The 18,456-nt window shown below is 35.7% G+C and overlaps 1 protein-coding gene across 5 annotated transcripts in view; it reads right to left on the bottom strand.

Moving 5' to 3' along the window:
- Positions 1 to 18,456, bottom strand: part of mre11a (MRE11 homolog A, double strand break repair nuclease) — a 320,741-nt gene that overhangs the window by 277,091 nt on the left and 25,194 nt on the right. For all 5 annotated transcript variants that reach the window (XM_052576125.1, XM_052576126.1, XM_052576122.1 and 2 more), the window contains exon 3: positions 17,187 to 17,319. In XM_052576125.1, the coding sequence (XP_052432085.1) occupies positions 17,187 to 17,319 (133 nt within the window). The remainder of the gene's footprint in view (positions 1 to 17,186; positions 17,320 to 18,456) is intronic.

Genomic DNA, 18,456 nt, shown 5'->3' with positions numbered 1-18,456 from the left:
GTCTAAACACCTTTATAACGATCGCGTTAGTAGAGCTGTATGCGCGATGGGCACCGCCGTTTGTGGCGCAGACAGCGTTTAGAGAATCGGATCTGTTGGATTTACAACATGTGAATTCATCCACTTCTCCCGAAATACTTAAAAGTAAGTGGCTGGTGAACTGGGAATAGAATAGAGTAAACGTTGAAGTTACTTACACAATGTGTATCTGATATGAATAAAACGTGTCAAATTATAATGGAAAGGATTATTATTACCTCTTCCATAGACATCAGTGTGTATTTTATAAACTCTAAATGTATTGTTTTTTAGTACTTATGTTAATTTATTTGTTTGAAAACTAAAATAAACAGTATGTGGTTGAAAACACTGAAAAGTTGCGACCTCTTCGTCTGGCATGAATGATTTCAATGTAAAGACTCTTTACGCGCGTCTGGAGGTCTCGCGGCGCAGTAGACGAGTTATGAAAAGGACCACTGCAAGCTGAGAGCGACCGGCTTTTGTGGGGGAAATTGTCAGTAATACCCCCACCTTGCGCAGCTGTACCTGAGTGTCCCTGGGACATCAGTGCGGTCGGAGCGTGTCTTCTCAACAGCTGGACATATAGTGAATAAAAAACGCTCTGCTCTGGACTCCGAAAATGTTGATCGACTTGTTTTCCTGTCCAATGAATTTGTAATGGCCTTATTTTGTGCCTTTTTGCGCATTACAATATGCCTACCTAGTGTCGGTTACGTTCAATAAAAAAACACACATGGCCTGTTCTCAAGTCCATTTAAAGTTTCATTTTTTTAACAGTTTTTTTAAATGGATTGAATCATTATTAAAAATAATCTTGGAGATTTTTTAATTGCCTAAATCATAAATGTTCCAATGTCTTTTCTCTAGACATGGAAAATCGTTTTTTCAATCGATTCATTGAACACTTATGTCTTAAAAATCGAAAATGATTTTTTTCACAAAAGTGACAACACTAGCTCTGAGCGCGCCTGTCTCTGGCCGCCCCCCAAGCCCCCCCTGTTCCAATGTCTATGCACACTGTACAGAGACAGCGGATAAATTAGAAAGAAAGAAAATGAGTGCGGGAGATAATGCGGCCGGTGGCTGTGCAGAATCTGACTTGGTGCCAAAACATAAATCATCTTCCATAATTTGGAAGTATTTTGGATTCAGAAAAGACGATGTAAACCAGAGTGACGTGTTGTGCAGGTCGTGCTTCGCAAAAGAACACTTGGTCATATCGTATCGATATTGAGATATCTGAAATGAAAATCGAGATATGAAATTTTGTCCATATCGTTCAGCCCTATCCAACAGCAACAACTGCAGTCCAAACGTCAGTTCTGTATAGGATGATTATTTTTTATTTTACCTTAAAATTACATTGACTTAATTTGATTTAAAAATCACCTGCAGTAGCACACTGAAATTTTTTTCATTCATCCATTGGATGAATGAAACACTTTGCATCTTTGTTTTATTCGCACCAACATTATTTGATTTTAACATTTTGGAATAATGTATTTATATAGCATACTTTTATTTAGTCTCACTGGTAGACTTTTTTTTTTTTTTAACCAAATTTAAAAACTAAAATACTGAATGCTGATTTAGAAACATTTTTTTGAATGCGTGTTGACTGTGTTGTTTGGACTGTAGAACTACGCAGTTATTGCCTTTAATTTCACATGGTTACAGTTAATCTTTTAATTTAAAGCCAGTTCTATGTAGTTTCAACCCAATTCAAAAGCAAAAGCTAAATGCTGATGTCTGTACCATCTGTGTTTGTTGATTAAAAGCTGTTGATGATGTTTTCATTTTCGATTCATTCTTGGTTTAAAAAAATCTTCAGGTTCCATATGCAGAACGAAATGAGAACGGGTCCAGCATTTAACAATAATTATTATAAACTCTGTTATCATTCTTTATTTTTTCAAACTACTAACACTTTGCATTTGAGTATTACTGAGTATTATCTGATTCAGATTTTAGATCGTGCAGGTGCCTCGCGCACATATCCACTGGAAACAGCAGGCGTTCACCATTCAGCGCGAGCAGCGGTCCACTTTGACATATTGCTAATTAGGGCTCAAGCCTGGAGGGCGAGAGCCCTATTGTTTTCCTTAGGATTATTTGTTATTATTATTATTTATTATTATTATTTTTCTTCAAGGTTTCGGGGGCTTTTGGGGCCCTTAACATGCTTAAAAAGTCTTGAAAATTGGCACACACATTGGAACCTGCGGCCATTAGGGCCGGGCAGAGACTGATACACGGGCGTGGCACAGGGGCTCTACAGCGCCCCCTGGAATATGGAGGGCCATATATCATACATACTTGCACGTAGACGCGCGAAACTCGGTACACATATAGAACTCATCAATACAAACAACTTTCGTATTGCATATCATAGGCTCCGCCCAACAGGAAGTTGGCTATTTAGGGTTTATTATTCATATTTGTCGTCAAAGTTGTGGGGGCTTTTGGAGTCCTTAACATACTCAAAAACTCTTGAAAATTTGCGCACACCTTTGGATCTGTGGCCTTTAGGAGCCTGCAGAGGTTGGGACCCGGGCGTGGCACAGGGGCTCTACGGCGCCCCCTGGAACACAGTCATAAATGTTTATGTACAGCTCACACATACTTGCACGTATTAATATGAAACTCAGTACACATATAGATCTCATCGTGCCGAACAACTTGAGTATTGCATGTCATAGGCTCCGCCCAACAGGAAGTCAGCTATTTAGAGTTATGTAAAAAGCGCATGCTCTGGAATTTGATATACTTGTCATAGGTTTTTTACTCGATTGCCACCAAACTCGGTCAACATGATCTCAAGACATTGGGGATGAAAAATTGCCAGGGGATTTTTGATATCTCGAACGGTTTGCTCGTAGCGAGGCGTTGAATTTATGGCGAGAAATGAGAAACAGGAAGTGTCTAATACCATCCACATACATTTCCTGATTTTAATCAAACTTCATCAGATTATTCGTTGTATGATGTCGATCGCATAAATGTGACTATTAGGAGTCAAAGTTATAGCGCCACCAACTGGCAGCAGGAAGTGTGTCATTTTCAAAATGCTTTGAATTCAGCATCTTATTTTTACTCGATTTGCTTCAAACTTCATCAGAATAATGTTAAAACACAGCCGATATAAATCTGCTGGGGGGATATTGATATCTAAAAATATTGTTGCCGTGGCAACATGTCAAACTGGAATACTTCTCAGGTGATTTTGAGGCATATAACATGCTTAGAATTTCATCAAACTCAGAACACATATCAGTATTAGTGACAGCTAGACACTGGCAAAAGTTCATACGAGGGCGTGGAAGAGGCACTCTATAGCGCCACCTTTTGTCAAAAGTGAGGGGGTTAGTTTTAGCTACAGACACCAAACTCGGTACAAAAATTGTTTTTATCAAGACGGACAACTTTCTAATTCACAGTCATCAGCTACAACCAACAGGAAGTCGGCTATTTTGATTTGAATGTGGATTGTTTTTTACATTTAGCTGTGAATTAATGCATACTGCTCAGAGGAGAGTAACACTATACACACCAAACTTGGTCTACATGTTGAAAAAACATTGAGGAATTTAAATTGTGAATGGGTTTTGGATAGCTTGGATGGTTTTGTCGTGGTGATTTTTTAAAATGACAATAAAGATGGAATTATTAATTTTCCTGCATTTTTAAATTCCAAACACTTCAAAACCTTTTTTCATACAGAAAAAAAGTTATTCTGAGTAAATATGCATAGTTTCATGACTTTACAACACTGTATGGATAACAGAAAATTAAAAAACTGTCAGACATCTCATATCACTCTGTCCATCTGTTTGAGTGTGTGTGCTTAGACTTCCATTGTCTGAGAGAAAATGCGCCCCTACAGGTGCAGTTACCGGACTAAAAAAGGGAGGAGACTGTCTTTTGGTTTCGATTTTAAATCGGTTAAAATACAAATAAATACTTGGATTTAATTCACACTGACAAGCTAAACCAACATATATGATTATTACCAGGTCAGGGCTCATTAATAATGGATGTGTGGTCAGTGATACGTGAGAAACAGGAGAGATGAATCACCGCTCTGAGCAGGAGCGTGTGGAATGATGAGCTCAGAAAAAACGAGTTTATTCTTGTTTTATAGCTATTAAAAATAAAGTATTGCAGCGATATCACACAATTCACCAATTAGAGCACACCAAGAGCTAAATTAAGATGTTTTTGAACTGTTTGTGTGAAAATGAAATATTTGCGGCTGCCTATCTGAAATCACTGCCTCCGATCAGCGCGCACAGTGTCACAAGTTCAAAACTAACGAATTTATTCTTGTTTAAGAGCTTTTTAAAATAAATTATTGCCATAAATGCACACAATACATCCATTATAACACAACACGAGCTAAATGCAGGTGTTTGTGACCCGTTTAAGTGTGCAAGACTATTTGAAAGCGAGACTGGCAGAATAACATATCTCTCCAGCTGCAGGATTCTGCCTTTCGTCGTAAGAACGAACACATCACGGACAAGATTATTTCAAAATACATAATAGCTTGGCGAATATAAACGAAAACAGCCACGTGAACATAAACTGTTGAGAATTAAATCTGAAGTGGATCTACTGGATTTTAATATTAAGTGACCGCATATACCAGCTGCTTCTGTCTTCAATTTTAATCTATATAAAACATTTTACTCATTCATCTTGGCTGCTTTTTTAATGTGTGTACGTATTTATTTATTATTTTGCTCTAACAAGACTTAATCTATATTTAATTAAATCAATTACATTTTATTTTACATTTGATTTGTCCATTTCTGCATCTAAACGCCTAAAAACCTAAAACATGCTCTATTATACTATTGTTAGCAATTTCTTTATCGTCCAATTTATCTGGTGTACACGCTTTTATTTTCATAATGAACTCGTTTGTTAGATTATACACAGTTATAGTGGTCTATAATAAATATTGACAGGTTTTATTCAAAATGTTTAGAATGATCGCCGTAGGCTAATTTTTAAAATTTAAATAAATAAAAAACATTGGAAAAGAATAACTTGTACTTTTTTATACATTTTGTATAGTTTCATAGTTTATGCATTATAGTTATAAAAACAAACAAATTTAGCCACTCACATAGAAATCTTAGGCCTTATCCTTTTCTGACAGTTTTAGGGATTTTTAAAAATCCTAAAAAACCTTATTTGTGCTGCAAATAATAATTTCAAACTAATTTGATACTGACCTCTGACATCCTGTGACATGATATTTATTTGAACTTACATAATCTCATGGATGTAACAGTAAATCTGTTCAGCTCACAGATCAAGACTAAGCTCTAATGCAAGCAGAACTTTCACAAATGCTTTTAGGTCAATAAAATCATTACAAAACACTTACAAATCATTTAAGGGATTTGATAACACTGTAAAATAATGTCTAATTTGTTAACATTAGCAAATGCATTGAAAACACTTTATAATAACTGCACTCATTAGTAAATAGTCAGTTCATGCTTCATAAAGCCTTGTCCCAATATTAATAGTCAGTAGTAAGCAGTTTATAAATACAGCTATAAATAGGTCATTTATTAAAAAGGAGAGTAAAGGGTCAGTTATCTTCCTATGAAAAATAAAAAAAAATAAAAATAAACAAACAACAACACAGATTGATACAGAACTCAGAAATGTTATTGTGGATTTATGATAAACTCAGCCTGTAAATGAATTCATTCTCCTCCAAGAAGACATAAGTAGTTCACACCAAACTTTTTTAACATGAAGCCATATACTGAAGATGTTAAATTGCGAATGGGTTTAGGATACCTTAAATGGTGTGGCCATAGAGATTTATTCAAGTAACATAAAAAAAATACAATAGTTATTTTACTATATCTTTAAAAATTTTAATTCCAACTCTTCATAATTTTTTTATATACGTAGAAGTCATCATTTGAAGGAAGCACAGTAAGTTTCATAGCTTTATCATTTTCAAGAGCCAGCATAAAATTAAAACTATCATAACATATAAATCAAGCTTGCAATTCTTAGTACCAATAATGGCCACCAGATGGAGCTATAGGATCACTTTTAAATAATTATTGTAGAAACAAGTATGATTTAAATCATTTATAGAAATCTTTCAAAGAAAAATAATATGAATTTTATGTATTTTACTGATAAAATGACCCTCACTTTATTAGAATAACAAGCTGAAGTATTGTGAACTGTATATTAAGAATAATTCTTTATAGGCTTTATGGACAGATACGCTTTGAGTGACTCTTGAAGGTTCAACCCCACATCCTCTTTTACCACTGTTTAAAGAATGTATCTTACAGTACAGGTGCGGATGAATTTTGAATGGCTTGAATGGTTTTGTCATGGTGATTTTTTGAAATAACAGTAAAAAAGTAACCTGTAAATGTCTTTTATTTTTTTAAGTGCAGCTTCTAAACACTTCAAAAAAATGTACACATAGAAGACAAGTCATTCTGAGGAAATATGCATACTTTCATGACTATACAACACTATATGGATGATAGAAAATTAAAAAACTATCATACATCTGATGTCACTCTGTCCCTCTGTCACTGTGGGTAATGTGTGTGTGTGTGTGTGTGTGTGTGTGTGTGTATGTGTGTGTGTGTGTGTGTTAAGTGAATTAGGTGTGAAACTATCAGGGAGCATTTAGTCTCCAGTGCCAACATTTTACAGAACTGCCACTTTCCTGGAGTCTCAGAATTACAATGTGTCAGGTTCTGAGAGATCTAAGATTCCAAAAAATGATTTAATTAGAATACCATGAAGTATTGTGAAATACTATATATTAAGACTTTATATATAGGCTTTATGAACAGATTAGAGTGACTCGTGAAGGACCAGCACCACCTACTCTTGTCCGATGGTTTGAGGAATATATCTTCCAGAATCCGGGATTAAGATTTAGGAGCTCATTTTTATTCCACCTCCTTTCCTGAAAGTTTGTCTTGCAGAATTGACTAAAAATTAATCTTCACATTAATTCCTAATTATTTTGCAATTATTTTTGTCAGTTCTTCTTGACCTGTTTTTTTTTCTTCTTCTTTTCTGACCTCATGACCCAGTCAGCATTTTTGTACAATGGTCAAGTCTTAACTTATCCATTTCTGTATTGCATTTGTGTTTGATATTTCTCATGGGTATTTCATAATTTTCGACTTTGAGTTAAAACAGTTTGAGTTAAAACTCTTTTTTAGCGCATTTCATCTGTAAAAGAAAACATGCCTAATAATTCTGCACATGAATATAAGGAGTTTTTCTCTTCCAGCTTTCCTGGACTATTGTATAGCACTCATAAATGATTAAATAAAAAATAATGGTAGTTATTAAGATTGATATGGTTTGGAATTGGTAAAATGTGCTTGGGAAAAAATCACAATAAAACAATGTTTTAATGTTTAAGTTTGGAATATTAACTGACATGAATGAATGCTATATAAATATTGTTCATGTTAACATAATGTTTATAAATGAAATCTTATTGTAAAGTGTTACTATATATATATATATATATATATATATATATATATTGTTCTGTGAATGCGACTTTAAAGTCTAGATGATTCGGATTAACCCTTTAACCGCCATTTCCTTTAAAACCTCACTGCCAGAGGGATATTGTGAATGCATGTGCCCGCTGGGCACAGTTTACCTGATGCCACCGGGGTGGCGATGGCATTGGTGGCTTGAGCCCGCCATCGCTGCTTGCAGCTATATATATGATTGTTTTTCCATCGATACTGAAACACGCGTGAACTATACAGCAATTTTGCCTCATGAATAATAGTTAGGCTTCAAATGGGAAACATCACGAATATGGAAATGTTTGGATTTCTCCTGCGTAAGAAAATGAGAGAACCCAACCTTACCTTATGCTTAGCTTTAAATTGTTATTATTATTTTTGTTTGTTTATAGCTAAGCCTATATTATTATATACCGCCATTATATTTATCCATTAGAATTATATATTTTACTTCTTGTTTTGTTCTGATATATTTGTTAAATTTAAAGAATTTGTTGTAAAGTGAAGAGAACTAAAAATATCCTGTTGGTACTTTATAACATTATAGGCCAGTCGTAATTATTTCTAAATGTAATAAAATGGAACTTATACATGAATTATATAATATAAAAAATATTTTTAAAAAAACATGCAGCAAACGAAAATAGGTAATCCATTAAAATGCAACATATACACGACTTATATATTTTTTCCTCTCACAAAGTTAATCAATTTTTTTGCGTTTACAAAAAAAAAAAAAAAACATGCAGCAGATGAAAATAGGCGATTAATCCATTAAAATGTATTACTCTGGGTTAACAGTAATTATAATTATATACTTCAGAACAGAGCCTGGGCCTAGTCTAGGCTATCCAGGGTTGTATTTTTTTTATCATTTCATCTGAAAATGACTGTGCAGCACATTCACTGCGCGTGCTCTGGGGCAGATCCGCCTATCGCGATGCTCAGCTGTGGAAGATTTAAAAATGTTTGATATAAAGGTTGCTGTCCCATTTTATACAGGAATTGTTCATGTAAAAAAAAAAAAAATTATATTGTTAGTTCTAATTATATTGTTAACAGGCTATTTAACATGCACTGTGACATTTTACCCTTTTTAACTTATAAACTCCTTGAGATTTTAAAGTTAGTTTAATAGTATTTAAATTCATGTTTAAAAAAGGTTTTAATTGCTTAAATTAGTTATATGAATTAATTATATGTAATCATATTTATTCTTGTAGAAAATAAGTGTTTATTCTTTAAGAAAATAAGGGAAAAAATAATGGACAATCCAAATATTTGTTTTGCTTCTATTTATGTAGGCTACAATTATTCAAAAATAAATAAATAAATAATACCATAGAAAATACCATTGGCCTGAGTAAATTTGACCATCATAGAATTGTGACTTGAAAGGTTAGTGATTTAGGAAGTCAAAATACTGTGAAATTACAAATGACATTGGATTTTAGAACATAACAACTGAAGGTTTATGAAATGTTAGCCAATAAAGCATTTTTTTAAACAATGGAACTTAAAGTTATAAACTAAAATATTATTTCAACCATACAGCATGTCAAAAAATAAAATGCATATTTTTCATAACATTTCATAACGTTTCTGGTGTTTGGATTTGTACTTCAATATAATGAGCTCCAAGTTTAAGAATAAAAAAACTTCTTCCCTCAGGCGGAATTAATGTTTTCCTGTCTTGCTAAATGTTGGTCTCATGACCAATAAGTTGTATTTACCTCAATCTGATTTAGTTAAAGGGGGGGTGAAATGCTATTTCATGCATACTGAGTTTTTTTACACTGTTAAAGAGTTGGATTCCCATGCTAAACATGGACAAAGTTTCAAAAATTAAGTTGTAAGTTTGAAGGAGTATTTTTGTTCCAAAAATACTCCTTCCGGTTTGTCACAAGTTTCTGAAAGTTTTTTTCGAGTATGGGTCTGTGAGACATTAGATGGAGCGGAATTTCCTTAAATGGGTCCTAAGGGCACTTCTCCCTGAAGAGCGCGCGCGCGCCCATAGAGCAGAGCAGAGACATTCACTGACCAGAGCGAGAGAGCGAAATGTCATCAAAGAAGTTTGTTTTTGGTTGCCAGGGCATGAAAACCCTGCACAGATTACCAAAAAAAAAAAAAACATAATTAAGGGACCAGTGGATGGAGTTTTAATTTTACATAGCATCAATGGAGTTGTGCAAGTGTTTTTGTTTGTTCCCTGCATTTCGAAGACGCTTGTTTTACAAACAAGGCCCAGTTTGACGCCGGATTTGATGATGATGATGTTTTTTTCCTCACGGTAATGTCACAGCTTCCAGACGCCCTAAACGCAAAAGCCTACTCGCGCTCGTGATTCTTTAGCTCCGCCCACACGTCGCGCATCCAGCCGCTCGTGTTTTTCCGGAAAAAAAAACGGTACAGACTATCTTTCTCTTATAAATATAATAAAACTAAAGATTTTTGGAGATATGAAGGATGCAGTACTACTCTATAGGTACTCAAGATTAACAGGAGATTGAGTGAAAATGAGCATTTCACCCCGCTTTTAAGTCAACCACAGATTTTTAAACAGTAATGATTCATTATTAGATCACTTGTTTAACCCTAAATCAGGCAAAGTGACCAATGAGTAACATAGTTTTTATTGTCTTTTTTGGGGCATAATAATTTTTTTTTAATTAAATAATAATATTTTTTTATTATTATGCTGGTCACATGATTTGCTTCAAGTTTTCAGTGGTATATTAGTCAGCCTGATCTAAATCCAACATGGCTATTTTTCGGACTATAAGTCGCACCTGAGTACAAGTCGCCTCAGTCCAAAAATATGTCATGATGAGGAAAAAAACATAAGTCGCACTGGACTATAAGTCGCATTTATTTAGAACCAAGAGAAAACATTACCGTCTAAAGCCGCGAGAGGGCGCTCTCTCTCTTCAGTGTAGACTACAGGAGCACTGAGCAGCATAGATCGCCCTCTCGCGGCTGTAGACGGTAATGTTTTCTATTGGTTCATTTCTATTGTTTCATTTCTCTCGGTTCATGTCAAATTAATTTTGATAAATAAGTCGCACCTGACTATAAGTTGCAGGACCAGCCAAATTATGAAAAAAAAGTGTGACTTTTAGTCCGGAAAATACAGTAATAATATATTTAACTTACTTTTCTTTTGGAAAAAAAATTATATTACTGCTAACATTCATTCTGAACATTGTCTTAGGGCGCTGAAGAAAAAAATTAAGTCATATGTTGTTTAAGTTGTTATTTAGCACGTTTTGAAATGTATGTGACTCCTGAGTCACGTTGCCTGTTTAGGGTATAAAAAAAAGAGAGTATTGAGTATATTAAGAATATTTGTAACATTACACTAAATTTCAATGGTTGTAATTTAAGAATGTTTTGGAATATAGACATAAGTTTGGTCTTGTTTTTAAAAAAAAAAGAAAAGTAACTTCAAAAAATTATTACATTTACTGTAAATCAAATGTACTCTAAATATTTTAGATAAAATATATATTTTACAAAATAATTTTTACTCTAAAATTACTATCAAATCAAAGTCATGTCTAACCAATTTGTGTTCTAAATTTTGATATCATAAAATGTAAGTTCCCATGACATTTTTAGGCGTTGTACCAAAAATAGCCACTGGGTGTTTTTTATGCATTCTCCTGTATCAAATGTATAGATTTCAGTCTCAATATCAAAAAACAGTTGCCAGATGGGACCGTAAGACTCATAACTTTCTGATGATGTGTGTTTTGTCAGGATTAGAAAAGTTTTTTTGTTTGTTTTTTTATAAAGTAGTTCAAATAAATTGTGTAATACAAAAACTGACACCACCCACTAGGTGAGGAGCTTGGTAAAAGAAATTAAAACCCCATAACTGTCACTGTCCTACCTGTGGGACGCTTGGCTTTTTATAATCTTGGCAACAAACATATCATTGGAAAGGTCTGAGTCTCAGGATTTCATATTTGGTGGTTATTTTGAGATAGAAGTAAAATTCACAGAGAAATCTAGAGAAAAAGTCATTAAGCAAAATTCTAAATAGTTTTGATGACTCCCAGTGGATGTGTGTGGTATGACACCCTAAATAAAATCTCACAGGAATCTAATTTTTTTCACATCAACTTCAAATTTGTAACATAACTTATTTAGACACAAGGCTTTAATTTTAGACCAATTTTAGAGTAAAACCTGTTATGTCAAATATTTATAATAAATAAAATAATAATATTAATAGCGCAAATTTACAGTACATTTAAACTTCTATAACTTTTTGATACTTCAATTTCTTGAAAAATTCCACTTTTGCTAATTTTCTTCTTTGTAAAGAGACCAACCTTAAGGCCTGTTCAGACTGCGCGATATTCGCCGACGTTTAACGCCTCGTGACTAAACAAAGGGCGCCAATGTGAGTGCGCACACCGACGCGAAAAAAGCCACGCGTAAAAGCGTCATTTTTTTAAAAACACCTCGGGTTTATTTTTTTGGTTTGACGCACCGCGTCAAAAACTATACGACCAATGAGAATGGCGCTTTTGCACACGTGTCTGGAGCTTCTGAAGTTACAGTAAAACACAACTTGGGGGCGCTCAAACACAAAACTGTCTTGCTGTGAGCACACATACGTAACGGCGAAGAAGATATACGCCAAGTAGCGTCTACACTGCCGGGAAAAAATAAAGACGAAGAAGATGCAAGGCAAGATGAATGTAGAGTTGCTGGTCTCGGTGTCGGAACACAAAGAACTATATGACAAACGCGACAGCGATTACAAAAATCTTGATAAAAGAGAACTGTTATGGAGTGGTATTGCACAGAAAATGGGCCTGGATGGTGAGTTTCATTTAATTTAATTGTCTTTCATGTACGTTCCTACAAACGTTTGACAATCGCCACCGTTTGTGTGCTGTAGTGGAGAAACTGAATTTGTCTTTACAGTGTTCACAGCAATATTTCTCCTGAAAATATGGATGAAGGGGTTGAGCAAGTGGTGGTTCAAAAAGAAGTCAGCGACAGAGAAGAAGCATCAGCAAGCACGTCTCCAGGATCATCATTCTCCAGCCCAACTGTGACAAGGTCTACTTTAAACAAAAGAAAACGGCCAGAGACACCAGACTTGTTGGACCGGTACCTTTTATCCAAAGAAGCCAGGGAAAGTGAGAAAGAGGAGCGAAGAGAGCAACGAAGAGAGCAACAAAATGATGAAAATTACTTGTTTGCTCTTGGCTTGATACCAGCACTAAGGAGATTGTCCCCAGCCTTACAGTCTTCAGTCAAATTAAAAATACATCAGCTGTTGCATGATGCTGAGTTTGGCCAGGCCTCTTCTGCTTTTTTTACACAGCAGTCGCCGGTGTCCTACCATCAGGTCCCCCCGCAGACCCCAACAAACTATGGCTGCTCTACAACTTCTTGGCTACCCTAATAGATGTTTACTGTATACATTTTAATTCTGTATTTTTTTGTTTGTTTTTTTTACATTCAAGAAATTTAGTTGAAAATGGCCATTTCATAAATGTTTATTTGCACTATTGTTCACTTGCACTACAGTCATTGTGACTTATTTGCACAACCTTTTCTGACTCCCTTGTTTACTTTATGTTTGTGATTGTTATAGCAACTTGTAGTTCATTAAAAAAAAAAAAAAGTTTCATTTTTCCAAAAGAACTTGTGCATAAGTGACTTGAAAGTAATGTAACATATTTTGGGATTTGGCATATATTTGTAAATAAGTATTCTTGACCTCTTATTGAAATAGCTATGTGCCTAATTATGGAGACATTGCATTTGTAGGCAAGAGTTATCAATCTACAGGAACATAACCATTTTGGGCACAGCATTGTGCAGGAAATGAGAACATTTTAAAGAAAATGCTAGTAAAAATGTTTATTAAAAATACACATTTTCAAAAATACAACTTACATTTAGTTGTAAATAAGTATATGTTGAAGTGACCAAATACTTTACATTTTGCAAAAAAAAACTATACTTTAACTTTGATAGAACATGTTATATCAAAAATATTTAATTTGCTGTGGTGAGTGCTGCCATATTAATTAATGAAGAATCAGATGCAATAGATTTGATAGTGTATTCAAGTTCACAGAAATTGTATATATACACATACACTAGCGGTTTTCACAATGGAAAATGTAATTAAAATGGCTCAAATTTATAGGTTGATATTATCTGTTCCCCAGAGCATGGTTCACATGGTCATACTGCCAAGCAACTTCTCCTGCTGGTGAGTTGAAGTACTCTTTGTACAGTTCTCGGACATTTTGGGCCTCCACAGATGCCCGCTGCCCCCTACAATGTTCAATGTCTTGTAGTGGTTGCTCACAATCATGGTCATCCTCTGTGGCACGATTCTGGTCATTTCCGTTCGGGCGCAAATAATTGCACAATGCACAAGTAGCTTTGACAACTTTGTCAACAACACTTGGTTGAAAGTTCTTTGGAAAAGTTCTTTGGAAAACCCGGAAGCATTGACTGAGGATGCCAAATACATTTTCAGAGATGCGCCGTGCCCGAGACAAACGATAATTGAAAATTCTCTTGTCTGTGGGGAGGCGGCGTCCAGGGTATGGCCGGAGGAGATATGGTTTCAGTGGAAAAGCTTCATCCGCCACAATGACATGGTTAACTTTTCCCATGGTTAACTGGAAGTTCACTTGGTGGGGGAACATTCAGAGTTCCATCTCTGAGTGCCTTTCCCAGTACAGAACTGGCAAAGATTCCTCCATCACTGTTGCTGCCATAGCTCTCCAAATCAACCACCAGGAAGCGGTAATCTGCATCAACTAAGGCCAGCAATACAACAGAGAATGTACCTTTATAATTAAAGTATAGAGAACCAGAGTTTGCAGGGGCCTGGATGAATATGTGTTTCCCATCCATGGCTCCCAAGCAGTTAGGGAAATTCCATCTTTCATGGAATCTCCTGGCTGTACTCCTCCACATCTCTTCAGTAGGCACTGGCAAATGTTCATCTCTGAGGCAGTGCCACAATGCATCACAGGTTTCACTCACTATCGAAGCCACAGTTGACACACCAAGTCGAAAGCTGGACGCAATAGTGCGGTACGAGTCCCCAGTGCTTAGAAAACTGAAATAGAAATAGACAAATACTAGTTTTTAACAACGCTCCACATGTTTTTACAACATTCATTGAAGTGAATAACAATGTAAACGAACTCACCGTAAACCCACGGCCAAACGCTGTTCTGGGTCGATTGGTTTACGGTAGTGTGTCTGTTCTTTCGTCAGCGAGGGAACCAGTTGTTGAAGTAAATTTTCGAACTCACTGACGGACATTCTAAAATATCCCCGAAAACGCTCATGATACATTTTCAGCTCTTGTACCAGTCGATAAAACTCCCCATGTTCTTCTCTTCTTGTAACTATGGGATGTACCCAAAATCGGCGTCTTTTCCGGCGTCTTTGCTCATTCAACAAAACAACAATTTATTCATCGCTGGAACTGGATCTACTGGTGCTTGAAATATTCATGTTTTCTTTGTATGATTCTGACAAGCGTGTAAATACTTGCTCTCTTCTTCTGAGTGAAAAGCGAGTTTAAGAAGCGTAAAGTTGCGCAGCGCCACCTTGTGTGCAGGGGTATTTCTGTTTTACATTAAGCTATCTAATGTCAGGGAATGAATTTGCATGTTCACTCGGCTCATCGTCAGCAAAAATCGCTTGGGTGTGAACACAAAAAACGTGTTGAAAAATGCTGGCCTTTAGGTTTATATTCCAAAGTGTTCATAAATTACAGCAATTTAAGTTTGGATAGTGCACTTTAATGCCTATTTAAAAAACGGGGGGTCACAGAGTACCATTTTTATGCTAAAGCAAGGTCCGATTTCAAAATGGTTTTCAAAGGCTGAATCTGGAGTTCATAAGCTTTTGAGTGATATATAATTTGTCAACATTACATAAGGTAATGTATAGGATATAATTGTTTTAAGCATGCAGTGGCAAGTAGGCCAGTAACAGTTAAAGGGGGGGTGAAATGCTGTTTCATGCATACTGAGTTTTTTACACTGTTAAAGAGTTGGATTCCCATGCTAAACATGCACAAAGTTTCAAAAATTAAGTTGTACGTTTTTTGAACAAAAATACACCTTCCGGTTTGTCACAAGTTTCGGAAAGTTTTTTTCGAGTATGGGTCTGTGTGACGTTAGATGGTGCGGAATTTCCTTATATGGGTCCTAAGGGCACTTCTCCCGGAAGAGCACGCGCATGCCCGTAGACCAGAGCAGAGACATTCACTGACCAGAGCGAGAGAGCGAAATGTCAAAAAAGTGTTTCTCGGTTGCCAGGGCAAGACAACCCTGCACAGATTACCAAAAAAAACAGCATTAAGGGACCAGTGGATGGAGTTTATTTTTACAGAGCATCAACGGAGTTGTGCAAGTGTTTTTGTTTATTCCCTGCATTTCGAAGATGCTTGTTTTACAAACAAGGCCCAGTTTGACGCCGCATTTGCATATCGTTTATTACTTAAGGATGAGTCAGTCCCAACGAAAAAGGGTCACGATCGTGAGTTGGAACTGCAGGCGGTAAGTAAAACTGCTTCAAATATCTCTGTTTTGTTAACTTAGCTATCGGCGCGTAAGCATATCAAGTAAACAACATGCGATGTATAGTGTGTGTGTGTATTTAAATACATTTGTTTAGCTGGCCACATAATGCATTTCAAGACATAAGTATAACCGGTTCTATTTCTTGGCAGCAAACGTTTTCCGCCTCAGTTGTCATCAAACTGCACTTTCCACATGTAAACCTTAAAAAAAAAAAAAAAAACATGTAAAGTGGAACTTTAAAGTGAAATTTTCCAAAACCGCTAAGCAAATATATACAGTTTCAATAACTTACATACCCCATAGAGACGTCCTGCTGTAGTCGTTGCTGCTGCTGCTCTTGTTCAATTTCAGCCTCGGCATCTGATTCTGGATCATAAATGTACAGCTGAATCTGACTAATAGCCATGGTTTGTTTTGGATGATGGTTTTTTCCTCACAGTAATGTGTTGTCTTTTTCCTCACGGTAATGTCACAGCTTCCAGACGCTCTCAACGCAAAAGCCTACACGCGCTCGTGATTCTTTAGCTCCGCCCACACGTCACGCCTCAAGGCCGCTCGTGTTTTTTTCCAGAAAAAAAAAGGTACAGACTATCTTTCTCTTATAAATATAATAAAACTAAATACTTTTTGGAGATATGGAGGATGCAGTACTACTCTATAGGTACTCAAGATTAACAGGAGATTGAGTGAAAATGAGCATTTCACCCCCCCCCCCTTTAACAGATTAATGACTTGGTCGTTTTTTATACCCTAATCAGGCAACGTGACCTGGGAGTCACAACTCATAATCCAAAATATATAAAATATTTCAAAAATTATTTTGGATTTGTTTTACTCATATGCTCATGATGTAAAAAATGACATGAAAATTTTTTTGCTTATCATTTTTCACTCTTGCCTGTTTAAGGGGTAATAATTATTTTACCATTTGAATACATTTATGTAATCATTTCACAAATTATTTACTACAATATGACCACAAAGTCACAAAACAATGTCCACATTATTTCATTCCCACCTCATTTTGCACGGCTTGTTTCATGATCTCATCAAAGGTTACGAATGTGTCATTTCCTCTTATGGCATCCTTCTCTAGAAAACCGAGGTGAATATCAGTAGCAATGAGGATCTTGAATGTGTCCTCGTCGTCCCTATGAAAAAAATTAAAATGTTGTCATATAACAGTTAAAAGAGTCTTGTAAATGAATGGTAGAGCAGCTGTAAATGACAGAGCTGTCATGTGAACAAAATCAGCTGAACATACAGTCATGGCCAAAAATTATCAGCACTAGGGATGCAAACGCTTAATCATTATCGGTTAATTGTCAATAAGAGATTGATCGGTTAAGGCTGTCGATGGACGGTTCACTGATTTAATGTTGGGCTGCATGCAGCTCGTGTGCAGAACACGTGCAAGCAGCTGTGAGTGATGGTGATGGTATATAAATGCATCATCATTAATTCACAGTGTACTAATTAAGCTTTCAATGTGATTTAAACTTTACAAGTACATTAAAATAGAAACAACACAAAATTCTTCAACATTAAAAGCAATAGAAATGTAGTAACTTTTCATCAGATAACTGCGCTGTGCAGGGCTGCAGGACACAGGACAGACAAACTATTAATTCCTACAACTTGTTAATTTGTTCCTACGACTTATACATTTGTGGCAATTGTCCATGTTTCATTAATTTTTTTCCCAAAATAAGCCATGATTTTACTGAAATAAGGGAACAAATGAATAAATAGAATGAATTCTTAATTCATGAAATCTTTCATTTCCCTTGCCATGTTTACCACACACAGTAAGAGATGCGATTAAAAGTGAAAGATAATAAAATAAACCTGAGAAATTAGAAGATTTAAGAAAATAAACCGGCAAACCAGAACAAAGACATTAATGAAGGCTATATCTCGAATGCCATCCAGAGGCATGGTCATGATCTAACATTTTCTTAAGCCTGCAAAATAGTTTTTTTTTTTTTTTCCTGTCTAAGCTGTTCCGATCACGCCGGAGCCTGGAGCACATGTATATTCTAGTGATTCAAACTCCGCAGTCTGTTCATTATCAAAATAAAATACAGTCAACTAAACATTTAAAAGGTTACACTGGACAGTTTAAAACCAGTATACCGGTTCTCTCTGCTGTTCCAAGGACCATTTTGCTCGTATGAAGAGGATCATCTTTTCTGTCTACGTGCGAATGTGTGTTAAGTAGTTTACATTATAAATAATAGTTTAACAATGCCGTGCTCACTCGCACTGTCACGATCGAATGCACTGTA

Source organism: Carassius gibelio, chromosome B15, assembly GCF_023724105.1.
Source record: "Carassius gibelio isolate Cgi1373 ecotype wild population from Czech Republic chromosome B15, carGib1.2-hapl.c, whole genome shotgun sequence".
Taxonomy (NCBI): Eukaryota; Metazoa; Chordata; class Actinopteri; order Cypriniformes; family Cyprinidae; genus Carassius; species Carassius gibelio.
The sequence above is the reverse complement of the archived record's forward strand: the minus strand, read 5'-3'. Positions and strand labels throughout refer to the sequence as shown.